Source organism: Pongo pygmaeus, chromosome 21 (genome assembly GCF_028885625.2).
Source record: "Pongo pygmaeus isolate AG05252 chromosome 21, NHGRI_mPonPyg2-v2.0_pri, whole genome shotgun sequence".
Classification (NCBI taxonomy): domain Eukaryota; kingdom Metazoa; phylum Chordata; class Mammalia; order Primates; family Hominidae; genus Pongo; species Pongo pygmaeus.
Window position 1 is genome coordinate 31,067,385 of NC_072394.2, and position 25,572 is coordinate 31,092,956.

The 25,572-nt window shown below is 41.5% G+C and overlaps 1 protein-coding gene and 1 long non-coding RNA gene across 2 annotated transcripts in view; one reads left to right on the plus strand and one right to left on the minus strand.

Moving 5' to 3' along the window:
* Nucleotides 1–25,572, minus strand: part of TMC2 (transmembrane channel like 2) — a 108,543-nt gene that overhangs the window by 38,880 nt on the left and 44,091 nt on the right. The window contains exons 6-11 of the mRNA XM_054466653.1: nt 24,303–24,384; nt 23,491–23,597; nt 12,009–12,107; nt 9,428–9,570; nt 7,107–7,254; nt 2,383–2,571 (exon numbers count right to left, since the gene is read on the minus strand). Coding sequence (XP_054322628.1) covers nt 2,383–2,571; nt 7,107–7,254; nt 9,428–9,570; nt 12,009–12,107; nt 23,491–23,597; nt 24,303–24,384 — 768 coding nt within the window. The remainder of the gene's footprint in view (nt 1–2,382; nt 2,572–7,106; nt 7,255–9,427; nt 9,571–12,008; nt 12,108–23,490; nt 23,598–24,302; nt 24,385–25,572) is intronic.
* LOC134738930 (uncharacterized) overlaps nt 17,878–25,572 on the plus strand; it is a 29,129-nt gene continuing 21,434 nt past the window's right edge. The window contains exon 1 of the long non-coding RNA XR_010125217.1: nt 17,878–18,157. This is a non-coding gene — a long non-coding RNA (uncharacterized LOC134738930). The remainder of the gene's footprint in view (nt 18,158–25,572) is intronic.

The window sequence follows — 25,572 nt, forward strand, 5'->3', positions numbered from 1 at the left end:
GAAAGTTCCAATTTTCTAATCACTGGCTGGTTCCCCTGGCAGCCAGCCCACATGCAGAGGTTATCCAGGAGCTTCCAGCCACCAGTCATCTTACTGGCATACAAAAAAAAACACTGATCACTTTAGAGATTCCAAGGGTTTTAGGGGCTGTGTGCCAGAAACTGGGAGCAGACCAATATATAATAAGAAATATATAATAATATCGCAGCCCTAGCAAACTCATATATCATAATTTGTGATCCTAATGTCTCAAAATAGAGTCACTCATGTCAAAAAGCGTTAAGCCCATAGTGAAGTTGTTCCGCCCTCTCTCAAAGTGATAAGCATGTATATAATGGACTGAGGTGATAAGCGAACACCTGCTGCTGCCTGGTATTTCCTGAAATTAACTGATAGAGAATGAAATGTTGGCTGAGATAAAGAGAACAGACCCATCTGGGAGGATCATAAAAGCAGCCAGGACCTGGCCTTGTTCAAAAAGCCTTCGGAGACTCTGCCCATGGGAACTCTGGAACCTTCTCCCGATTTTGGCAGCAGCTGCTAGAAGCTCTGCAAGAGAGAAACAGCAATGCCTGCTTCTGCTGGCCAGCGCCTGAATGACTTCTGGACCCACTCGGCTCATCTGTTGATGTGTTGGTCTCTGGAGCCATCGCTGTGGTTTGTTACCTCCCTTTTATTACTGCCTGTGTGTTGAATATTGGTGGAGTGACTGATTGGGTATGAAGGCCTCAAAATAAATTGGGAATTCGAGAACTGCTAATTGGCTATTGTGAAACTTCCCACCTTAGGACAGAGTCAGCACATCAAGGCTGCAGGAACCTAATTAACACAACACAGGCTAAGACACTGGCCCTAGTGGGATGGAACTAGAATAGGAACAAGTGTTTGAAAAGTCAGCATTTGCCTTCAGAGCATAAGAGACTTGGCACTGATACTCCCCTTATATTTCTGGTCACAGGCTTTCACTTAAAATTGGTCTTGGGGGTCTCTCACTGTGTTTTCAGATCCTCAGTGTTTTCAAGGTATGCTTCTTCTTTAAACAAGCATTTTTAGTGCTTTTAATTAGTTACTTGATCCAAATAACCTAGGCCACCATTAGCAGAAACCACTGGCCCCATTCTTTTATTTTAAACCTTTCTGTGTCCCGATGTTTTAGATGAGTTAATTATAAATAGCACATAGCTTTAACAGTTTTTGATCTAATTATTATTGTCTTCAAACTGTAGCATCAAATCCATTTACATCTATTAGAATCACTGATATATTTAGATTTAAATCTGATTTTGTGCTTTATATTTGTCCTCCTATCAATTCCATATTTCCTTTTATATATCCTTTCTTGCTTTGTTGGGGGAAGATAGGCTGTCTTCTTTTTTAAATTGCAGTTTGAATGCAAGATAAACTCTTTCTTATTATTAATTTATTTAGCTCATGATTCTGTGGGGCAGCATTTTTTTTTTAAACTGGGCTTAACTGGGTGGTTCTTTTGTTGGCCTTACCTGCTGATGGCTGATGGCTCCATTCAAATATCTGGTGGTTTACTGGCTATTGGCCAGGATGGGGAGAAAACTGGACCACGTGTCTCATCATTCAGGAGGCTAGCCAGAGATTATTCACATGATGAAGGTCTCAGGGTTCCCAAAAGCAGTAAAAGAGCAAGTCTCAATACACAAGCACTTTTCAAATCTCTGCATGTTTCATGGTTGCTATTGTTCCATTGGCTAAACCAAGTCACATGACCAAGCTAAGGTGGATTCAAAAGATGGGGAACACAGATTCCACCTCTTCATGAATGTTCAAAGGAAAGCAAAGGGATGTACATACAAGGATAGAAAGAATTTGTAGCCATTTTCACAAACGACCACAGATGTCAAATTCCCAAAAGAGGTTTATGGATTTTGTGTTATCACAATGAAACCTTAATGTGTTTTATTGTGGAGCTTGATGAGAAAACTCACTCTATCAGATATTAAGACATAGTGTAAATGCATAGTATATCAGTTTGTTATTTGTGCAGGAATAGACAAATAGGAATAGAAAAGAGAGCCCAGGATCATACCCATGCCTTAATAAACACTTGATTTACGATATATGGCACTGCAAAGCTGTGAGGAAAGGATCACCTCATTAGTAATTGGTGTTGCACAGGTGGCTATCCAGTTGCTAATCCAGTTTTTCTAGTTGTAAAAGCCAGTTCCCAAAACCTAATAACAGGTGACTTTTTGTTCAGGTATTCATGCTATTTGACTGGAAAGGGATGTAATTTCACTTATTAAAACAAGCCTATAATCCAGACTGTCAATAAGTCAAATGAATGGCATAGGAACCAGAGATTTCAGTATTTGCCGTCAACCTTCACTTCATCAGCGATGTTTTCCTTACCTCATTCCTTTCATACCAGCTAACATTCTGCATTTTGGAGAATTGCTGGGATCGCTTAACCACAAAGTAAATGAGGTACCCACTTCCACACAAACAGCAGATGATGAGAAAGTTGGCCAGGACGCGAAGAAATCTTGTCAGATGGATATTTTCTTCTTTGTTACTCTCTTGTTCATCCACTATTGATTCCTTAATATGTGAAAATGAGATGTGCATAAATGTCGGGCCAGAAATGCTAGAACCATGGCTGTTGGGTCCCTGAAAATAGTACTTTCTATATTTTCAGAAATGAAATAATACAGAGGAGATGATGTAATGCTCTGTGCCCTATGGAGAATTATTTTCTTTAGAAAAATATGGTTGTTATTGCTATTCTAGTATGTATAAGAAAACTTAGACTTCTTAAATAGTCCCCATGTGTCAGATGTGGTACTTTCCATGCATTTTCCTCTTTTTTTCTTTTTTGAGACAGAGTTTTGCTCTTGTTGCCCAGGCTGGAGGGCAATGGTGCAGTCTCGGCTCACCGCCTCCTGAGTTCAAGTGATTTTCCTGCCTCAGCCTCCCAAGTAGCTGGGATTACAGGCATGCACCACCATGCCTGGCTAATTTTATATTTTTAGTAGAGACGGGGTTTCTCCATGTTGATCAGGCTGGTCTCGATCTCCTGACCTCAGGTGATCCGCCCGTCTCCGCCTCCTAAAGTGCTGGGATTACAGGCATGAACCAATGTGCCCGGCCGCATTGTCCCTCTTAATCCCAGCAACAAACCAGTAGAATAGTTATTGTTATTACCCACATTGTAGACCCTAAGGCCCGGAGAGATTTCAGTAACTGATTGGGATTGTGTTAAGTCTATAGGTCAAATAGACTCCAACTGAATCTTAAAATATTGAGTCTTCTAATCGAGGGTTGGCAAACTCATTCTATAAAAAGCTAGATAGTATTTTTGGTTTGCTGGTCATATGGCCTCTCTCACAAACACTCAACTATGCCATTGTGGCATGAAAGCAACTATAGACAAGATGTAAATAAGTTGGAATGCCTTTGTTTCGTAAAACTTTATTTGTAAAAGTAGGCAGCAGGCTGGATTTGGCCTGTGGGCCATAGTTTGCCAGCCTCTGTTCTAATCCATCAGCATAGCATATCTCTCCATTTACTTAGGGTTTCTTAATTTCTTTCAGCAATATTTTATACTTTTGGTGTAATGGTCTTGTACATTATTTTGGTTAAATTTATATCTAGGAATTTTATGGGTTTTTTGGATACTATTATCAATAGAATTTAAACTTTTTTTTCTTTTTCTTTTTTCTTTTCTTTTTTTTTTTTTTTTTGAGACAGGGTCTCACTGTGTCACCTAGGGTGGAGTGCAGTGGCATGATCTCAGCTCACTGCAACCTCTGCCTCCCAGGTTCAAGTGATTCTCCTGCCTCAGCCTCCCAAGTAGCTGGGATTACAGGCACCCACCACCACACCAGGCTAATTTTTGTATCTTTAGTAGAGACGGGGTTTCCCCATGTTGTCTAGGCTGTTCTTGAACTCCTGACCTCAGGTGATCCTCCTGTCTCAGTCTCCCAAAGTGCTGGGATTACAGGCATGAGCCATCGTGCCCGGCCTTAAACTTAATTTCTAATTGTTTTCTGTTAGTATATAAAAGTTGATTTTTGATTATTAACCTTGTGCCCCAGACATAGAGAGTAAGTGGTAGAACCAGGATGAAAAATGAGCTCTACCAGACCCAAAAGTCTTAATTCACAGAATTTTCACATCTATTCTGTTATACAAGTATATTATGTCTCTTTCAATAGACTCACAAAAGAAGTCATTCTACTTCTCACATGTTCAAAGTGTTTCAAAGACATTGATCTTCTTTGTCCCTCTCTCATAGTCCTGGAGGAAAAGTCAAAGCTCCCAATCACTTCTACCCTGGCTTTGGTTGGAAGTGGATGTAAGCCCCCCATTGCTGTAAGAAGGAGAAGGAGAAGGAGAAGGAGAGGAGGCAGAGTCAGGTCCCTGCTCCATGCACTGCAAAGCCCACTGGGCTCTAGGGCTGGGAAACCCATGCTGTGAGTTGCTGAGCTCAAGCCCTTTTCCTAGTGGGTGTCCCTGCCATCTGCAGGCATCAGTCAGTGGACAGCAGGAAGGAATTCGAGAGAGGAGAGGGACAAAGAAAAGAGAACCAAGCACAGTTGCAGTGTAAATGTGAGCTTCGCTGGGTCCTGGGGGAAAGAAAGCTTGACTGATCAGACAGGAGAAATATTGAGCCATAAAGAACTTGGAATGGGAACTGGGTGCAGTGGCTCATACCTGTAATCCCAGTGCTTTGGGAGGCCAGGGAGGGAGGATTGGCTTGAGGCCAGGAATTTGAGACCAGTCTGCGCAATATAGTGAGAGACCCCGTCTCTACAAAAAATAGAAAAATTTAACTGGGCACGGCACTCCTGCCAGAGTCAGACCTTGTCTCCAAAAAAAATTTTTTTTTTAAATTAAAGGAAAAAAGGAAGAACTTGGAATGGTTTTTACAATCACGGGGGCAAAGTATAATGTGCAGTGCTTCAGCATTACAGCTTTGGCCTTCATTCATTTGCTTCCCAGCTGGATGGTTATTTTATATGAGCTATAGTTCTGTAGCCTCCTCAAACCTCTCTTGTAAAGAAATTATTTGTGTGTGGATTGAAATAAACATAGGGTTGATTTCATCTTTTTTTAAACATTATCCCATTCATTCATTCATTCATTCATTCATTCATTCATTTGGAGCCAGAGTCTCACTCTGTCACTCAGGCTGGAATACAGTGGTGCGATCTTGGCTCATTGCAACTTCTGTCTTTTGGATTCAAAAGGTTCTCCTGCCTCAGCCTCCCAAGTAGCTGGGATTGGCAGGTGGATCATTTGAGGTCAGGAGTTCGAGATCAGCCTGGTCAAAATGGTGAAACACCATCTCTACTAAAAATACTTTTTATTTTTTTAATATGCAAACCCAACCGCTCAATTATACATATGCTTCAACTGTAACTTAGAACCTTAAAATAGTCCTTTACTTATCATGCACCCTCAGAAGGGTTTTTCTGCTTTGTTGTGCTTTTTTTTTGGACATGTACACATAGGAAACTTTCTGGCTCTTTTATTATCTCATGGAACTGTGTTTTGTTTTGTTTTAAGAACACCCCATGCCTGTTTTTATACCAGTCACATAAATAAACAACACCCAGTTTCACTGGAAAATGATGGAAACTTTGTCAGCAGTACTTCATATAAAAAAAAATCTCTTGTTTAGAAAATAAATCGTGATTTCAGAGACATGGGCCAGGCATGGTGGCTTACGCTTGTAATCTCAGCACTTTGGGAGGCCGAGGTGGGCAGATCACTTGAGGTCAGGAGTTTGAGACTGGCCTGGCCAATGTGGTGAAACCACGTCTCTACTAAAAATACAAAAAAATTAGCTGGGCATGGTGGTGTGCACCTGTAATCCCAGCTACTCAAGAGGCTGAAGCAGGAGAATCACTTGAACCCGGGAGCCAGAGGTTGCAGTGAGCCAAGATTTTGCCATTACACTCCAGCCTGGGTGACAGAGCAACACTCTGTCTCAATAAATAAATAAATAAATAAATAAATAAATAAATAAAGTGGACGCAAGGTCTGTGAAGGAACCCTCTCAGTCAGAATCCTACACACGTGCAGAGGTTTGCCCATCTCAGCCCTCATGGGACTGATCTGCACAGACCATATTGCTAGCCTTCCAACACCAAGCTTTCACTCTGTCTCCCTTTCTCTCTCTTTGTTATTTTCCAACTACCAAGTTCAAATTCTTTTTTTTTTTTCATTTCACTAGCTTTCTGGGGAACAGGTGGTGTTTGTTACATGAATAAGTTCTTCAGTGGTGATTTCTGAGATTTCGGCGCAGCCATCAGGGTTGATTTCTTTATTCCCACACCCCCAAACCAGGATTCTCAACTCTTTCTGGATATTCTAATCACTTGGGGAGCTTATGAAAAACCAATGTCAGGACCCCACTCCAGGCCAGTTATATCAGAGTCTCTGTTATTGGATCCCAGGAGATCTTTTAAACTCCTTGGGTGATTCTAGTATGCAGAAAAGGTTGAGAAATGCTTTCCCCAAATGAGTCCTTCCACTTATTCCAGCAGAAAGGTGTTTCATGTAGAAACAGGCAGCACCAGGTCTCAGCATCCAGGATACTCTGTCATATTAAGAAACAGACAGGCTGGGTGTGGTGGCTCGTGTCTGTAATCCCAGCACTTTGGGAGGTGCAGGAGGGCAGATCACTTGAGGTCAGGAGTTCAAGACCAGCCTGGCCAACATGGTGAAACCCCATCACTACTAAAAATAAAAATAAAAAAATTAGCTGAGCATAGTGGCAGGCACCTGTAGTCCCAGCTACTCGGGAGGCTGAGGCAGGAGGATCGCTTGGGCCCAGGAGGCAGAGGCTGTAGTGTGCTAGCACACCACTGCACTCCAGCCTGGGCAATGGGAGAGAGACGCTGTCTCAAAAAAAAAAAAAAAAAAAAAAAAGAAAAGAAACAGACAATGGGTACCAGCCACGAACATTCTTGCTTAAGGGCTTGAAAACTGGGCTCACATTTCTGGGAAGGCTCTTGCCACAAATTATTTGAGGACCTTATTTTCTATGTCTCAGCTGGGAGAAGTCTCTCAATGACCAGAGGGACCTAGAGTTCTCCTGGAAGTGGGAACTGCCCTGGGGTGACTACCTTGAAGCTGGTGGTGATGGAAGCATATTTGTTGTCGGCTGTCTCTGAATTTCCAATCAGATAGTCCCAGCTGGTGAACATCTTGAAGCTGAATGTGAAGTTGTCACTCTCCCCTTCGCCTGTGCTTCCCTGGGTATTGCTGGCCATCCTGTAGGGCACACAGCACTGTTGTGACGTCTGCCTTCTTTCTGCTGTGTCACCTCCAGGGAACCTTGGCCTAGCCAGTCTTGGACACAGGTAACAGATAAACAGGTAGCTGACATTCAGTGACAAAACAAGCCAGGCAGGGACTTGAGCCAAGACAGCTTTGAGGATAGCCAGGGCACCTTTCCTCCCAAATTCAGAGTCCCCTGCAAGCACACATGGTATCAATGAGGTAATAAAAAGCCTGCAGGAGACAGGACATGTGACCATGTTTTCTTCCCTACACCCGGTTTCCTGTGGCTTGACTCATCTGCAAATGCAGTTTGAGAACTCTATACGGGGAGTCTATTCTCAAACAGGAACATCCCCTTCTAAGTCATCTATTTTCTTGGATAGAACACACACACACACACATATATATATATATATTTTTTTTTTTGATATGGAATGCAAAACACACTGAGGTGGCTGGTGCTACTTTGTTGTGCTACTTTTTTTTTTTGGTAACAGAGTCTCACTCTGTCATCCAGGTTGGAGTGCAGTGGCCTGATCTTGGCTCACTGCAGCCTCCACCTCCCGGGTTCAAGCAATTCTCCTGTCTCAGCCTCCCAAGTAGCTGGGATTACAAACACCTGCCAGGACGCCTGGCTAATTTTTTGTATTTTTGGTAGAGACGGGGTTTTGCCATGTTGGCCAGGCTGGTCTCGAACTCCTGACCTCAGGTGATCTGCCTGCCTCGGCCTCCCAAAGTGCTGGGATTACAGCTGTGAGCCACCACACCCGGCCCGGTACTACTTTTAATTGCAAAACCATCAATTACTTTTGCACCGTCCTAATACAATCAGGTCATATATCCTTTTCTTAAGCAAGTTTGGCTTGAAAGCACCTTGGACCTTCCTGTTTCATCCTACCTGTCTTCAGCCTATGCTCCCTAGAGTCTGACCCTGTGGGAATCAGAGAATTCCAAGCAGGGGTGCTATAAGATACTATGAGGGGTTTGTCATCTTCCCTAACATCTTGGCTTTCTGGATTTGCTGTTCCACTGGGCTTAGTTAGCTTTTTTGGTTTGTCACGAAAACTTTCCATATTTCTATACTTATCTGGGGTGAGAGCAGGGAAAAAGTAACAACATGAGGGCTAAGAATAAAAGCAAGCCTGTCTCCTTGTTCTTTTCCTTTTGCCTGATAGTGCTGTGCAGTCAGAGATCACCCAGTGGTCACTGTCGAGTGCTGGGCAGGGTCTTGGGAACAGCAGCATTTCTGCCTGAGACCGTGTGATAGAAAACCAAGCCCTGCGTCCCCAATGCCCTTTCAGGGGCTGTATCCAGACTTCACTCTATCCAGTGCTCCACTCCTCTCCTGGAGACACAGCCGCCCACACTCTTCTGGGAGAAGTGACCCCTCATGTCTGTGCTGAAGGGAGAGTGGGCCCGGGTGGATAGGTTTGTGTAGGAGACAGTGCCTTCCACCCCGCAACCCCCAGCCACAGCTGATGGGGTCCCCTGATTCTGAAGAAGGCAATCAATCCATGGGCTGGGTCAAGTTTTCAGAGAATATGAATTAAGAGTTACAGACATATGAAAAGGCCACTTCTGACCACAGGGACAAGTAGAGTTGGGGCCAGAGAGGCCACCATGGTTAATCGCTGCCACATACATTTATTTAGTATAAGTTTATTTGGTTGTATCTTTCTATATGCCAGCCTTGGTTCTAACACACAAGCTAGAGTTTGGAGGAGCAGAAGAGTTTTTTGGAGGAAGCTGAGCTCTGGAGAAAGCAAAAACAGGCCTGACAAACCTCCAGCCCTACCTTACCAGGTACTATGCTCCCTCTCAAGCCACACTGGCCTTTTGGCAGTTTGGGGAAAACACTAGGCTATTTGCTGCCTCAGGGCCTTTGCACGTGCTCTTCTTTTGTCTAAAATGCTGCTCCCCAGAATTTCAGCATGGCTGGTGTTCTCAGCCTCATCCAAAGGGGTTTCAATCCTATTTCCCAGAACATCCCACATGGACTGGTTCATGTCTTTCATACCACAAATTATAACGTGCCTCTGCTTTCTGTGTTCATTTCCTGTTTTCTCTCCGCATGCCCCACCAGAAGGGAGGCAGGCGTAGAGTGGCCAGGGGAGTGAGCTGTGGCTGTAAAGTCAAAGCCTGTGGATGAGACGGTCATACTTACGATCGAATGACAATCATCAGGCTGTAGCCGAACACGCTGACCCCCACCATAAAGTAAGCCATAGGCAGCCGGTACCTCAGCCACCCGATGGTCCTCTGGTTGTTGTAGTAGCCGTAGAAGAGTGCAGAGTACTTGATATAGCCCTGGGGGACAGCAAAGCCAAATGCTCTGGGTTGGTAAGCTCAGAGCTGGTGGTCACCAGACATGTCTATTCTACCAGGGATTTCTTTCTCAGAGTCTTAACTGAATTTAAGGGGTGGAAGGAAGAGTTCCAGATGTTCTTGTTCTTCCCTTCACCTCCTCCAGTGGCTCCAGAGCCCCTCCATGTCTCCCCTTCTTTCTCTTCTTCATTCCCTCTATTTCCTCATCATATAGAGTGCATGGGGACATGGGAGGGAGAGGAGAGTGTTGTTAACATTTGGGATAAAATTAGGGATAGGGGGTTGGGCACTGTGGCTCATGCCTGTAATCCCAGCACTTTGGGAGGCTGAAGTGGGCAGATCACTTGAGGCCAGGAGTTGAAGACCAACCTGGCTAACGTGGTGAAACCTCGTCTCTACTAAAAATACAAAAATTTGCCAGGTGTGATAGCAGGCACCTGTAATCTCAACTACTTGGGAGGCTGAGGCAGGAGAATCGCTTGAACCTGGGAGGTGGAGGTTGCAGTGAGCAGAGATCATGCCCCCCACTCCAGCGTGGGCAGCAGAGGGAGACTCTGTCTCAAAAAAAAAAAAAAAAAAAGGAATCCTTAGTAACAGTATAGTTGGGTGGGAACCCCTGTTCCAAATAACTTTCTGAAGGGTCTCCAATCTGACTTTGAGAGTGAAGGATGGCAGCAGCAATGACTTGCTGTGGGAGGCACTACAACTATGCCTCCCAGCCTCAGCAAGCCTTTGGAGCTGCAGACTAAGCCTCCAGAGGCATGGGGGGTGTGAAGCTCACAAAGGATGGAAGAGTGCTGCAGGCAGAGAGTCATAAGCAAAGGCAGAGAGGCAATGACAGTGTGTGATGCATGCAGGGACTTCCCCAAAGCTCGGTGGCATTGGGGCACTAAAGTGTGAGGTATTACATGGACATGGGACTGGAGAGGTAGGGAGCAGCCAGGTCATGAACAGTTCCTTTGTAAACCCAATTAAGAACACTGGCTTTTATTCCACTGGGAATGAGAATCAATGAAAATTTGAGGTAGGGGAGTGACAGGGTTAGATCTGCATTTTATAAAGATCACTCCAGCAACAAAGGGAATGGAAATCTTAGGAGCCAAGCCAAGGCAGGGAGGAGAGGTAGATGATTCTGACAGTAGTCCCGGTAAAGGGAGGACATTATTCAAAGTGAAGGTAAAAGAGATGGAAAAAAGCATTTTGCCTAATGATGGGATCCTATTTGATTAAAGCACTGGTTTTTCAATAATCAAGTCCACTGTTTCACACTTACACATGCAATCTTTAGGCCTTACAATCACAAGTGGAAGTTCATTGGTACATTGGCAATAGCACCTTGAAATCTCGAAGGATGAAAACTCCATGGCTTTTTCTTATTCAGTCCAGATATTCACTGATTTTCTTCCTCCTTAGATATTCATTGACTTCCATTCCCAAATGGAATAAAAGCCAAGGTTCTTAATTGGTGATATGGTTTGGCTCTGTGTCCCCATCCAAATCTGATCTTGAATTGTAATCCCCAGGTGTTGAGGGAGGGACCTGGTGGGAGGTGAATGGATCATGGGGACGGTTTCCCCCATGCTGTTCTCATGATAGGGAGGGAGTTCTGGTGAGATCTGGTTGTTCTGTTAAGTTTCTGGCATTTCCCCTGTGCTCTCTCTCTTCTGCTGCCACGTAAGAAGTGCCTTGCTTCCCCTTTGCCTTTTACCATGATTGCAAGTTTCTTGAGGCCTCCCCAGCCATGTGGAACTGTGAACCAATTAAACCCCTTTATTTATAAATGACACAGTCTCAGGTAGTAGTGTGAACATGAACTAATACAATTGGGTTTACAAAAGATTTAAGAAATATTTAGTAGGTAGGCTCAGATTTAGTGGTTGGTTGGATGGCAGTGGGGGGTGGTTGGTGAGGAAGTGGGAGAAGCGTGGGATGATTTTCAGGCTTCAGACATGGATGATTGGATGAATGGTGATTCCAATAAAGGAGTTGGGAAAAAGAGATGTGGGTTTTGTCTGGATAGGTGTTGCATTTGAAGAGCAAGTAGGACGTTCAGTTGAAGATGTCATGTGAAACTTGGGGGAAGCCTGGAGTGGAGATAGATCTGGGGTCTTAATGTGGGAATGAGGAAAGAAAACCATACTGTGAGATCACCTTACAGAGAACTGGCAGACAGAGAGGCACAGTGGCCGCATGGGGGGCCCACATCTGTCAGAGTGTGGCTGGAGAGAGCAGTGCCTGAAGGAGACCCGGGAGGACTGTGCAGAGACATGGTTTGCAAGCTCATTTAGCTTAGTGCTGGGATCCTATTTTATTAAAGCAATGGTTTTTCAATAATTAAACGCACTATTTCATACTTATCCATGCAATCTTTAGGCTTTATAATCACAAATGGAAGTTCATTGGCATGTTGACAATAGTACCTCAAAATCCCAAAGGACAGAAAAATCCATGGCCTTTTCTTCCTCAGCCCGAGGCACTGTCTTTCTGGGAATACTCCCATAGGGCATGCCCATCAGTACCTTGTGCAGAAACACAATGACACAAGTATGAGTGGAGGAAATACAAACACACAGAGACATTCATATACTGGGATAAATGCTTTCCTTCTCAGAGCGGAATACACCTATTTTCTTCTTTCTTTACGTATTTATTAATTTAATTCATTTTTTATTTTTTGAGATGGAGTTTCACTCTTGTCACCCAGGCTGGAGTGCAATGGCACGGTCTCAGCTCACTGCAACCTCCGCCTCCCCAGTTCAAGTGATTCTCCTGCTTCAGTCTCCCGAGTAGCTGGGATTACAGGTGCCTGCCAACATGCCCGGCTAAGTTTTGTATTTTTAGTAGAGACAGGGTTTCACCATGTTGGCCAGGCTGGTCTTGAACCCCTGACCTCAGGTGATCCACCCACCTTGACCTCCCAAAGTGCTGGGATTACAGGCGTGAACCACTGAGCCCGGCCCTATTTTCTTCTTTAAATAACATTGATCGCTTTCCTGATTTTAAGAATAACACACACTCATTGTAAAAAATGTGAAAAAGTACAGAAGAGCGTTTCTTTTCTTTTCCTTTCCTTTTCTTCTCTTTTCCCTTTTCTTTTCTTTCTTTTTTGAGACAGGTTCTCACTGCATCACCTAGGCTGGAGTGCAATGGCTCCATCTCGGCTCATTGCAACAACTTCTGCCTCCCTGGCTCAAGTGATCCTCCCACAGCCTCCTGAGTAGCGGGAACTACAGGTGTGTACCCCCACGCCCAGCTAATTTTTTGTATTTTTAGTAGAGACAAGGTTTTGCCATGTTGCCCAGGCTGGTCTCAAACTCTTGGGCTCAAGTGATCCTAACACCTTGGCCTCCCAAAGTGCTGGGATTACAGGCATGAGCCACCATGCCCAGCCAGAAGAGCATTTTAAAAATTACCTATTAGCGCCAAAACCCAAAGATAATGACTGTTAGATATTTATATATTTTCTTTCAGTTATTTCTGAGTTCTATATATATTTTAGTCTAGTTATTTAGTCTAATATTATTTTGTGACCAATTTCCTACATCATAAGGTATTTTCCCAAATAAAATGACTTCAAAAATATCTAATAAAAATATGTACAAGAAACTTACTTAACAAATCCCCTGTTGTTGGACATGAAAGTATTTCTAATTCTATACATGTATATAATTCTGTTATTAATACCCTTATACATATGCCCTTATTCATATCCTTAATTGTAAAAAAAATCAGAAATGGGTTAGATTTATATATTGATTTAGGAAAGATTGACTTTTTAATGAGATTAAATTTTTCCTTCCAAGAATATATCCTTCCATTTATTGTCTTATTTTTGTCCAGTAATTCTTTATAGTGTTCCTCATAGAAATATTCTGATTTATTAAATGTATTACTAGTTATTTTATAAATTTATTGCATTGTCAAAATTTTAAATTCTATTTTTAAGTAGACATTAAATATACTGAAAATCACTGCCGTTTGTCTTTAAAATGACTCTAGTCATCTCAATATACTTGTTTATTAGATTCTAGTAGTTTTTCATAAAATCATTGGAGTTTTTGGGGGGTTTACAATCATATCACCTGCAAACTAAAATAACTTTGTATTTTTTTTGTACAAAGTGTATAAGATGTTAATTTTCCTGACATTGCATTAGGTGGTAGAAATTAATATTGAAAAGTAGTAGGGATAGGGATATATCATGTTTCTTTTGATTTTTGTAACACAGGCTTTAGTATTTTTCACCATTTAATATAAAATTACTTTGTTTCTTAATTTATATATTCTTCATTTTTAGGTAATTTCCTTTTATTTCTTTTTGTTTCTTTGTTTTAAATTTATTTTCTTATTGGGGAATATGTTATACATAAAATAGTATATGTATAACATATATGTATAGTTGATCATAATAAAAAGGAAATTAACTACTATATATCCACTAGCTAGTTTAAGAAACAGAAAATCTCCGGGCCTTTATAGTACCCTGGATAAGCCCCTTCTGAATTATATCCCTCTTGCATCCTAAGATGCAACCAAGATATAGTACATTTTATGATAACAATTCCCTTGTTTTTCCTTATATTTTACTCATTTATTGTTTAGTTTTGCCTGTTTAGTTTTGCTTTAGTTTTGCCTGTTAAATGGAATCATGCATCAGTATTCTCCTATGAATTGTTTTTTTCATACAACATTACACTTTTGAGATTCATTGATATTGACATTTGTAACTACAGTTCTCTAATTTTCACTGTTATGTAATATTGCATTGTATGGACATACTATAATGTATTTACACAGTCTACTTTTCATAGACATTTGGATTGTTTCCAGATTTACTATTAAAAACAATACTTCCGGCCATGCACGGTGGCTCACGCCTGTAATCCCAGCACTTTGGGAAGCCGAGGTGGGCAGATCACGAGGTCAGAAGATCAAGACCATCCTGGCTAACACGGTGGAACCCTGTGTCTACTAAAAATACAAAAAATTAGCCGGGCATGGTGGCGGGCACCTGTAGTCCCAGCTACTCGGGAGGCTGAGGCAGGAGAATGGTGTGAACCCGGGAGGCGGAGCTTGCAGTGAGCCGAGATTGAGCCACTGCACTCCAGCCTGGGAGACAAAGGGAGACTCCGTCTCAAAAACAAATTAACAAACAAACAAACAATACTGCCAGCAAAAGCAGGGGAAGTTGCTTTGGACAAACTCTTTCACTGAGAGCAACTAGACAAGTGGACAATCAAGACTTGTGCTGCCAAGATCCAGGAGATAAAGAAATTCTGAAGAAGTGATTGTGCATTGCTGTTCCCCATGAGTTATTCGCTGATTTCAATCACAGCAGCTAAAAGATAAAGAAAGTATGCAGCAACTTTGGAATAGTCAAAGGGCTGAAGAATGAAATGAAAGTGAAATTTAAGGACAGATAGGTTTGGGAGGTTGAGGCAGGTGGATCGCTTGAGCTCAGGAGTTCAAGACCAGCCTGGGCAACATGGAAAAACCCCATCTCCACACACACACACACACACACACACACACACAAATACACATGCAAAGGCACACACATATATGTAGTCCCAGAAGGAGGGAGAAGATGGAATGGCATAGAAACAGTATTTAAAGGGATTATGGCAGAGAATTTTCCCAATGTGACAAAAGACAGTTTAAGATTTAGTAAGTGCTACAGATCCAAAGCCGGATATCTACTGCTTTGGGTTTCTATTGCTGTGTAACAAACTACCACAAAGATGGCCTAAAGCAACACCATTTATTAGCTCACAGTTCTGTAGGTCAGCAGTCTAGCATGGTGTGGCCAGATTCTCTGCTCAAGGTCTCACCAGACTGAAATCAAAGAGTCAGCAGGGGCTAAGGGTCTCATCTGGGGTCTGGAGTCCTCTTCCAAGCTCACTTATTGTTGGCAGAATTCATTTCCTTGTGCTTGTAGGACTGAGGTCCCTGTTTCCTTGCTGGGTGGCAGATGGTGGCCACGCTCAGCCTCTCAAGGGCTCCCACATTCCTCATTACGTGGTTCCCTCCGTCTTTAAGCCAGCAGTGGTGTGTTCAATCCTTCCCACGTTTTGAATATCTGTGACTTCTGCAACCAGCCAGAGAAAACTCTTGGCTTTTAAAGAGCTCATGTGATTAAATTAGGCTCACTCAAATAACGTTGGAGTGATAGCTCATTCCTAGGTTCTGTCCATACTCAAAGGGGAGGGGATTATATAAGACTGAGGGTCATTTAGGGTCATTCTTAGAATTCTGCCTACCACATATACAAAATCAACAAATCAACAATGACAACAAAAACTTCACTTAGGGAACTGGGGAGATTGGGAGATGTTGGTCAAAGGATACAAAATTTCAGTTAGATAGGAAGTATAAATTCAAGAGATCTATTGTACAACATGGTGACTATAGTTAACATATTGTATACTGGAAAATTGCTATGAGAATAGATTTTAAGTGTTCTCACCAAAAATAAATGATAAGTATAGGTATATGAGGTGATGCATACGTTAATTAGCTTGATTTAACCGTTCCACAATATATATACATTCCAAGACAGCATTTTGTACAACATAAATATATGCAATTTATATTTGTCGATTAAAAGAAGTAAATTTTAAAAAATTCACCTAAACCTACCACAGAAAAATTTACACAAATTCTTCAAGAGAATAATAAAAAAAGAAACATTCCCAAATCACTTTAGGAGGTCTAATATTGATCCCCAAATATAAGAACATTATAAGAAGGATATCTAGAGTCCAGTATCTCAAAAATAGATGTAAAAATTCTAGATAAAATATTCACAAATCAAAATCAGATGATATATAAAAAAGATAATACATAATAACCTAGTTGGGTTTATTCCAAGAATGCAATCTGGTTTAACATTTGAAAATAAATCAATATAATTCACCACATAACAATCTTAAATTTGTATGTACCCAATAACATGGCATTAACATATATAAAACAAAAATAATAATTACAATGAGAAGAAGACAATGGCAGAAGATTTAATTGATCTCACTCAGCAATTGATCATGCTACTCTAAAATTAGTAAGATTATAGATAATTTGTAGAATACAAGTAATATTTTGAAGCATGCAAATAATATAAAAATTTAGGAAAATTAACCATATTCTAAGCAAATCAAGCAAGTCCCAAGTGATGAAAAAGTATCAGTTTCATACAAAATATACACTATGATCATTATAAAATTATACTAAAAACCAGTAAAAAATGCCACCAATCTTTCTATAAAGTCTTGAAAATATATTCATAAATAACTTGTGGATTACAAGGAAATTAGAAAATACCTAAAAATAAATAATGGCAATGTATATCAAAGTATATGGAATGCAACTAAAATGGTATTGAGAGGAAAATTTACAAATGGGTGTTGTGTTATTGATGTCATTTGAATGTTTGTCCCTTCCAAATCTCATGTTGAAATGTGATTCCCAGTGTTGGAAGTGGGGCCTGGTGGGACATATTGGATCACAAGGGCAGATTCTTCATAAATGGCTTAGCACAATCCCCTTGGTGATAAGTGAGTTCTCACTCAGTTAGTTCACGTGGGATATGGTTGTTTAAAAGTCTAGGACCTCCTCCAGTCATTCTCTTGCTCCTGCTCTCGCCAAGTGATGTGCTGGTTCCCCTTCACCTTCCATCATGATATAAGTTTCCTGAGGCCCTTAATAGAAGCAGATGCTGGCACTTTACTTTCTGTACAGCCTGCAAAACCATGAGCCAATTAAACCTCTATTCTTTATAAATTACCCAGCCTCAGGTATTTCTTCATAGCAACACAAGAACAGCCTACTACAGTTGTAGACTTGCTATGGGCCAATAACTCCCTTGTGCCTCCCAGTTTTCTCCTGTTTGAACACAGGCATGTCTATAGCATTTATCTTATGCCTGTCCCACCATTTTCTGTTTGTTGTGTTGGTGCAGATAACATCGTTTTAGTCTCACGGTAAAGAGAACTGCACTCAAGGAGTTGTATTTAAAGAGCTACTCCCATGGAGCCTCATCTGCACCTGAACTACTGATTTAGAGTGAGAGTTCGGAATCTGAGCTGATGCTGTGCCAGAATGAGATTTTTAGAGGCCTTGAGGAGGGGTGAGTGTATTCTGCATGTGGAAGGGATGTGAATCACTGAGGACCAGAGGGTTCAATGTGGTAGGCAGCCTGTGAGGTGGCTCACATGATCCCTGCCTCTGGTATTTATTATTGTGTACCATAATACCCTCCCACTGAGTGTGGGCTTGATTTAGTGACTCATTACTAAGGAATAAAATATGGCAGAAGTGATGGAATGTCATTTCTGAGATTAGGTTACAAAAAACGGTGGCTTCTATGTGGGAAGCTTCTTTTTGCTCTATTTCCTTCTTGGATTCTCTCCTTCTGGGAGAAGAGAGCTGCCACCTTATGAGCGTGCCTATGGAAAAACTCCTGTAGTAAGAAACTGATGTCTCTGGCCAGTAGCCACTGAGTACCTGAACCCTGGGAACAGCCACATAAGAAAGGTTGAAAGCAGATTTTCTGAGGCCTACCAGAAGCCACGTGAGTAAGCTTGAAATCGCATCTTCTGAGATCTGCCAATAGCCATGTGAGTGAGCTTGGAAGCAGATCTTCTTCAGTTCAGCCTCAAGATAACTGTAGCCTTGGTCAAAACCTAGATAGTAGCCTGTGGGAGACCCCAAGCCAGAACCACTTCTGGATTCCTGACCCACAGAAATAATAATAAATGATTGTTGTATTCAGCAAAAAAATAGGGAGTAACTTGTTACCCAGCAATAGATAATGAATACAAACCCCAAGAAACTAGAAGGAAAGAAATGAAACATATAAGAGTAGAAATTAGTAATATAAAAATAAAGATATCTAAGAAAAAGACCTGAATGTGAATGTTTTATAGTAGAGTTATTCATAATAGTTTCCAAATAGAAACAACTGAAATGTCCATGAGCTGGTGAATGGATAACAAACTATGATATACTCATATGGTGGAATATTACAATCCCATTATAATTTTCAATTCCATTTCAGCAATAAAGGGACAAATGATTGATAAAACTACGTGAATGAATTTCAAAGACATTGTACCAACCGAAAGAGGTTAGACACAAAAAAACTGCATTCTACATATTTCTGTTTATATGATATTCTGAAAAGGGCAAAACTTTGGGAGCAGAAATCAGAAATCAATCATTGGTTGTCAAGGGCTGGGAGCTGGGAGAGGAGATTGCTTGCAATGTGGGTACTAGAGAAATTTAGGGGGTGATGAAAATGTTCTATATTTCAGTTGTGTGGTGGTTACCTGATCACACATTTGTCAAAAGTCATTGAATTGTATACCTAAAAGGAGTAAATTTTACTTTGTGCAAATTGTGCCCCCAAAAGACTCAATTAAAAAAAAAAGACATTTCAGAGAGAATCAGCAAAGCCAAAAGTTTTTTCTTGAACAAAATAACTAAAAAAGACAAACCTTTGCTGTAAATGGGACAAAAAAATTATACTGTAATGCAAAAGGGGATACACCTTTAGATACACTGTGATTTTAGAAAATAAGAAATGACTGTATTTAAGTCAATAAATTTTAAAATGTAAGTTGAAATGGAAAGTTCAGGATAGTGAGGGTTATGTAGGTAATAAAATTGGGGAAAATTAATTAGAGGACTTCAGTGTATATGTAATATTTTATTTTTTAGGCATGGTGATGAGCAAGTAGGCTCATTCATTATATCTTTTCATATGTCTGAAATAATTTAGTAGTTACTTTTAAGGGGAAGTATCATATGAGGTTTACAGACTGAATGCTTCCTATGTAAACCTAGAGCACAGCTTCCTTAAAGACCTTATAATGTACATTAGCAGTTTTCAACCCTAGCTGCATATTAGAATCACCTGGGGAGCTGCATTAGTCATCTACTGCTATATAACAAATTACCCTAAAATGTAGAGGCTTAAAAAAACACACAATTATTATCTCACTGTTTCTGTGACTAGCATTTTGGGTATGGCTTAGCTGGGTCCTTCGCTTCCAGGATCTTTCACAAGGCTGCAACCAAAATTTCTGCTTTGGTCTCATTTGAAGGTTTGACTGGGGAAGAATCTGCCTTAAAATGTGCTTATGTGAGGCCGGGCGTGGTGGCTCACGCCTGTAATCCCAGCACTTTGGGAGGCTAAGACGGGTGGATCATGAGGTCAGGAGTTCAAGACCAGCCTGGCCAAGATGCTGAAATCCCGTCTCTATTAAAAATACAAAAACATGCCTGTAATCCCAGCTACTCAGGAGGCTGAGGTAGGAGAATTGCTTGAACCTGGGTGGCAGAGGTTGCAGTGAGCTGAGATCATGCCACTGCACTTCAGCCTGGGTGACAGAGCAAGACTCCGTCTCAAAAAAAAAAAAAAAAAAAAAAAAAAAGTGCTTATGTGGTTGTTGCTGGGTTGTTGGACTAAGGGCCTCAGTTCCTTGCTGGCCATTGTCCAAAGGCTACACTCAGTTCCTTGCCAGGTGGGCATCTCCAATCTGTCAGACTGCTTCATTAAAGCACCCAAACCAAGAGGGGAATCAGCAGAGAATTCTGCCAGCAAGATGGAAATCACTATCTTTCATAACCTAACCATTCTATATTCTATTTGTTAAAAGCAAGTCTCTAGGTCTAGCCTATACTCAAAGGAAGGGGTTACATAAGGGCATGAATACCAGGAGAGAAGGATCATTGGAGGTTATCATAGAAGTCTGCTTTCCACAGAAGATTTTAAAACAGAGATAACAAGACCATACCCTCAGAGAGTCAAATTTATTTGATTGGGGGTGAGCCTAAGATCTGGTGTTTCTTAAAGTCCCCCAGGTGATTTTCACATGCAGCCAGTGTTGGAAGAGAAGTACATAAACTTGTCATCCAGTGGGGCCTTGCAAGCCAGCTCCTGCAGCATAACTGAGGGTTCCTCAGGGATCACGTAGACATCCTGGGTTGTGCAGGCAATGGCAATTAAAGATAAACAAGCCTCATTCTTACATTCAGAGCTGTTTAATTTCATAAAATGGTATTGAGAGTCTGTGGCAAAAGGGAAATGAATATAAGGAGAAGTTTTGTTAAAGTTGCATTCAAGGCCAGGCATGGTGGCTCATGCCTGTAATCCCAACACTTTGGGAGGCTGAGGCGAGCAGATCGCTTAAGGTCAGGAGTTTGAGACCAGCCTGGCCAACATGGCGAAACCCCATCTCTACTAAAAATACAACAACTAGCTGGGTCTGGTGGTGTGTGCCTGTAATCCCAGCTACTTGGGAGGCTGAGGCACGAGAATTGCTGGAACCCAGGAGGTGGAGGCTGCAGTGAGCCAAGACTGTGCCACTGCACTCCAGCCCAGGAGATAGAATGAGGCTCTGTCTCTGTCTCTCTCTCTCTCTCTCTATGTGTCTCTCTCTCTCTCTCTATATATATATATATGAATAATTTTTAAAAAAAGTCATGTTTGAGCACTTCTACTATTCTTATCCCTGGACCCTCTGGTTCACTATGCTTCATTTTAAAACATCCATGGGTCTTGGGGATATCTCTGAACCTTAGCTTATGCTGAAAACCCTTGAGCCCTGAAGTTCTCTGTGTCTTTGACCAACAGGACACTTCCTTTAGATATGCAATGAATTTGAACATGTCTGATTCCCATATGGCCAATTTCCCATCATCCTAAATAAGAAGGCATCTTGAGACACCCCACACCCTAATTGCTGTTATCCAACCTGTCATCAAGACTTGTCCATGCACTTCACTCTGATTCCTCTCTTTTAATCCATTCCCATTGATATTACCCGGATCTACCACTGACCTACTGCAACAGGCTCCTACCTGGTCTAAGCCTCTTCCCTTCTTCCCTATTTCCCTTCTTCCCTTCTCCTTCTTCCCAAGCCAAGGCTCCTCTTTCCAGCAAGGCATCTCTCTCTCTCTCTCTCCTACTCTCAACCCACTCCAATATGGTTTTCCCAATCACCTGCCAATCAAATCAAGGTGCTCTAGCACGAATGGTTCAGATCCTGACTGCTTCATTGGAATGCACCAATCACTAAGTTTTTATTGTTTAAAATAAATGTTCCCTCATAAAAATATTTATAAACTTATACGAATTATACCAAATTTAATGTTCTCTTTTAAAAAGCAACTGAGTGTCCTTAAAATTGCTCAACTTCCCCCCAAAACTGCCTTTTATGGACCACTGCATAGCAAAATTTCAGAGATGTCTCATAGGCCTGTGGCATTCAAATGTGCTCTCTTCTCATGGAATAAAAAGCTTCCAAGAAGAAAGCCAAGAGCTTGGTGGAGGTAAATTTCCCCATTGACTACCGAGGAAAACATTTCATATTTACCTGACTATGGAAGAGATAAATGAGACTTCCTATTAGCTTTTGACAATATTTTCCCCCTGGGGAGAACCAGACTTGGTGTAAGAGTGTTTGTGTACGCTTGACAGTGAAGTTTAAAATGCTAACTTCTGGGTCAGAGAGTGATATTGGCATAAGAATATATGTAGGGCTCAGTGGACTCAGAACCCTTGATTTCTAGGTGTGTATATGAACGAGTACAAAGGCTAGTTAATGACATATTTGTAAGCACACGTTTTGGGTAATACAGAAAAGAATTCAACAATTTTATGAATAATGTAACACTCCTTTGCTACCAAAGGCTATTATAATGCATGGTCAACCTCCTCCAATAACTCTGATTTAATTCACATTATGTGAAAGGTTTTTAATGTCCTGAAAGTGGCTGTGCAGAAAAGTTAAGCATGTAACCGCAGATAGAATTGACTCCAATATGCTCACAGAACCATTTAAAACAAAATAGGAGTCAGTAAGTCATCAAAGAACCAATTAATACACCTGTGAGGAAGAAAATACTAAATGCAGACATACTGTTCCTCTGAAAGCTATTGAAATAGACCCACTTGTGTACCCAGCACCGGCACCAAGTATTTCAGTCAGGACTGTAGCAATTGTAGCAATTGCTGTGCTCAGTGCTTAGTGAGCCACAAGCTCCTTGGAAAAGACCCTAGGCCATCATTCTGGGGACCTGGAATCCAATTCACAATGAACTTATTGTGTGACTTTGCACAAATTGCTTATTACCCCTTTTTTGTTTCTCAATTAATCATCTGTAGATAAGAATCTATTTATGTCCATAATAAGATTATATCTGGGGCCAGGTGTGGTGGATTGTGCCTGTAATCCCAACACTTAGGAAGGCTGAGGTGGGAGGGCTACTTGAGCCCAGGAGTTCAAGGCTGCACTGAACCATGATCACATCACTGCCCTCCAACCTGGGCAACAGAGTGAGACCCTGTTTCTAAAAAAACCCTCCTTAAAAGATTATATATGGGAGAATAGTGAGGAGTGATAGTCAAATCCAAGTTTTCTTGGTGATAAATAATGACATAATATATTCTATCCCTCTCTCTTATTTGAGGGTAAAAGAAAAAAAACTCACTGAAACATTAATTCTCCACTGATCTTAAGGTAAAATGAGAAGTAGAAAAATGTAAGATTCACCTATTAATTAAGGAACAAAGTATTTTGGTTCCATTCTTTGTACTTAACTATCTGGGTAATTGATGTGAGTACATTAGGTCGTAGGTTGGTGCAAAAGTAATTGTAGTTTTTGTCATTACTTTTAATTTTATAAATTCACTTGTCATGGCAGTAATTTATAAATTACTTTTAATGGCGCAAAAAATTGAAATTACTTTTAATGCAAAACAATTACTTTTGCACCAGCCTAGTAGCATTTTAAATGAATGACTGATTCTTTGTAAAACAGGAAGTATTTGGTTGATAATTGATGATGGTGGTCATAAGCCTTAACTCTATCCAAAGATTTAGGAATTTCTTTTCTTACCTCTGGGATTATGACTAGACCAAATATTAAGCCAAAAAGGACGAGGTTAACTCCATACATCCATCGGAGAAAGATGAAATACGATGCCACTGAAGAACCAAAGTGACCTAGAGAGAGAAAAGACGGTGGGTATGAGTGCTGCAGAAGGAAAAAATGGACACTATTGAGCACTTTATGTGTGTGGTGGATTCAATTTTCACATCAGTCTGTTGAATGACACCTGGATCTCCCTTCTTTTCCTGGATAAATAACCTGAGGCTCTTTGGGGTTAACTAACTTGCCTAAGTGCCCACAGTCAGAAAGTGAAGAAGCAGAATTTAAATCTTGGTCTGGGATGGTTGCGGTGGCTCATGTCTGTAATTCCAGCATTTTGGGAGGCTAAGGTGGGTGGATCACTTGAGGTCAGGAGTTCGAGACCAGCCTGGCCAACATGGTGAAACCCTGTCTCTATTAAATATACAAAAAAATTAGCCAGGTGTGGTGGCCCAGACCTGTAATCCTAGCTACTCAGGAGGTTGAGACAGAAGAATCGCTTGAACCCGGGAGGTGAAGGTTGCAGTGAGCCAAGATCACACCACTGCACTCCAGCCTGGGCAAAAGAGCGAGACTCTGTCTCAAAAATAAATAAAAATAAATAAATAAATAAATAAATAAAAAATAAATCTTGGCCTGACAAGTTCAAAACCCATTCTTTTTTCCTAATACAACTGAACCAATGAAAGAATCTATTCAGAGGGCCAAGGAAACAATCCAAGCTCTTGGGAAACGCCTTAGGAAACCAATTAAAAAAACAGTGACACCACCATACTCACTTTCAATGTCCTTGATCTTCATTTCCCAGGGGATACATTGAGTCTTGAAATTATCAAAGTCTCTCTTAAATTTGACCCATTTCTGAAATTAAAGAGGTAAAACTATCAGTTCCTTAACATGTCAACCTGGAACACAAAGCGGCATGATGAGAGGCACGAGGAGGCCGACAGGTCAGCATGAGTCAGCATGGGTGAGGCTGCTGTCTTGTAGTCCCCAGCTCCTGCTGTCCTTGAGCCCAGGCTGCCAGAGGCAGGTGTTCAAACCTTTACTTCCCCAACATCAGGCTTGGAGTGAGAGACAAGTGAGGGCCACCCCTTACTGTGCTGATAAAATTTCTGGTTTGGACAGTTTATAGATAAAGTGAGAAATTCTCTGTGCGATTTCTGGTTTGGAGGGTCCGATTGAGTTAGCAACCTCTGATATGACTTTCTTCAACTTAAAACAAAAATTCAAAGGTAAAAGGAACTCTGGCTACTCTCAGACCCACGTCTGGCAGACAGCCAAGTGCCTCTCTCTGATAGGAACTGTCGCAAAATTGCAAGGGTGGTGCAACTGATAAGGAGATCTCAACCCATAGCTGAACATTCTTCTCCTGGGGAAACAACAGCCTTGCTTTTCTGAAAAGAGTCAGAAAGGCATGTTGCCCCCTCCTGTGATCTGTTCCCAGCGAGATACCCAGATTAGGTACCAAACAGAAACCTGATCAGCCGTCTTTCTATGGCTGGGTGTCGTTTTGTCAACTCTCCAAGGGGCTGCTCTCCACCAACCCCACACTCTGGAAACAAATCCATTTGGAATAAAACAAATACTCATAGAAAGCTGAGGTAGAAATACTCAGAGAAAGCATAAGAGGTAGTAGACAGCAGATCCTAAGATCAGTTCCCATTATTATTATGATTGTTATTTTGAGATGGAGTCTCAGTCCGTTGCCCAGGCTGGAGTGCAGTAGCGCAATCTTGGTTCACTGCAACCTCCACCTCCCGGGTTCAAGCTATTCTCCTGCCTCAGCCTCCTGAGTAGCTGGGATTACAAGCACACACCACCACGCCTGGCTAATTTTTGTATTTTTAGTAGAGATGGGTTTCACCATATTGGCCCGGCAGGCCTTGAACTCTTGATCTCAAGTGATCTGCCCGCCTCGACCTCCCAAAGTGTTGGGATTACAAGCTTAAGCCACTGTGCCTGGCCCAGTTCCTATTATTAAAAGGTCTCCTCAGAACTTGTTCATGGAGGACATGAGATTTTCCCCTGTGAAGTCACTAAAGTCCG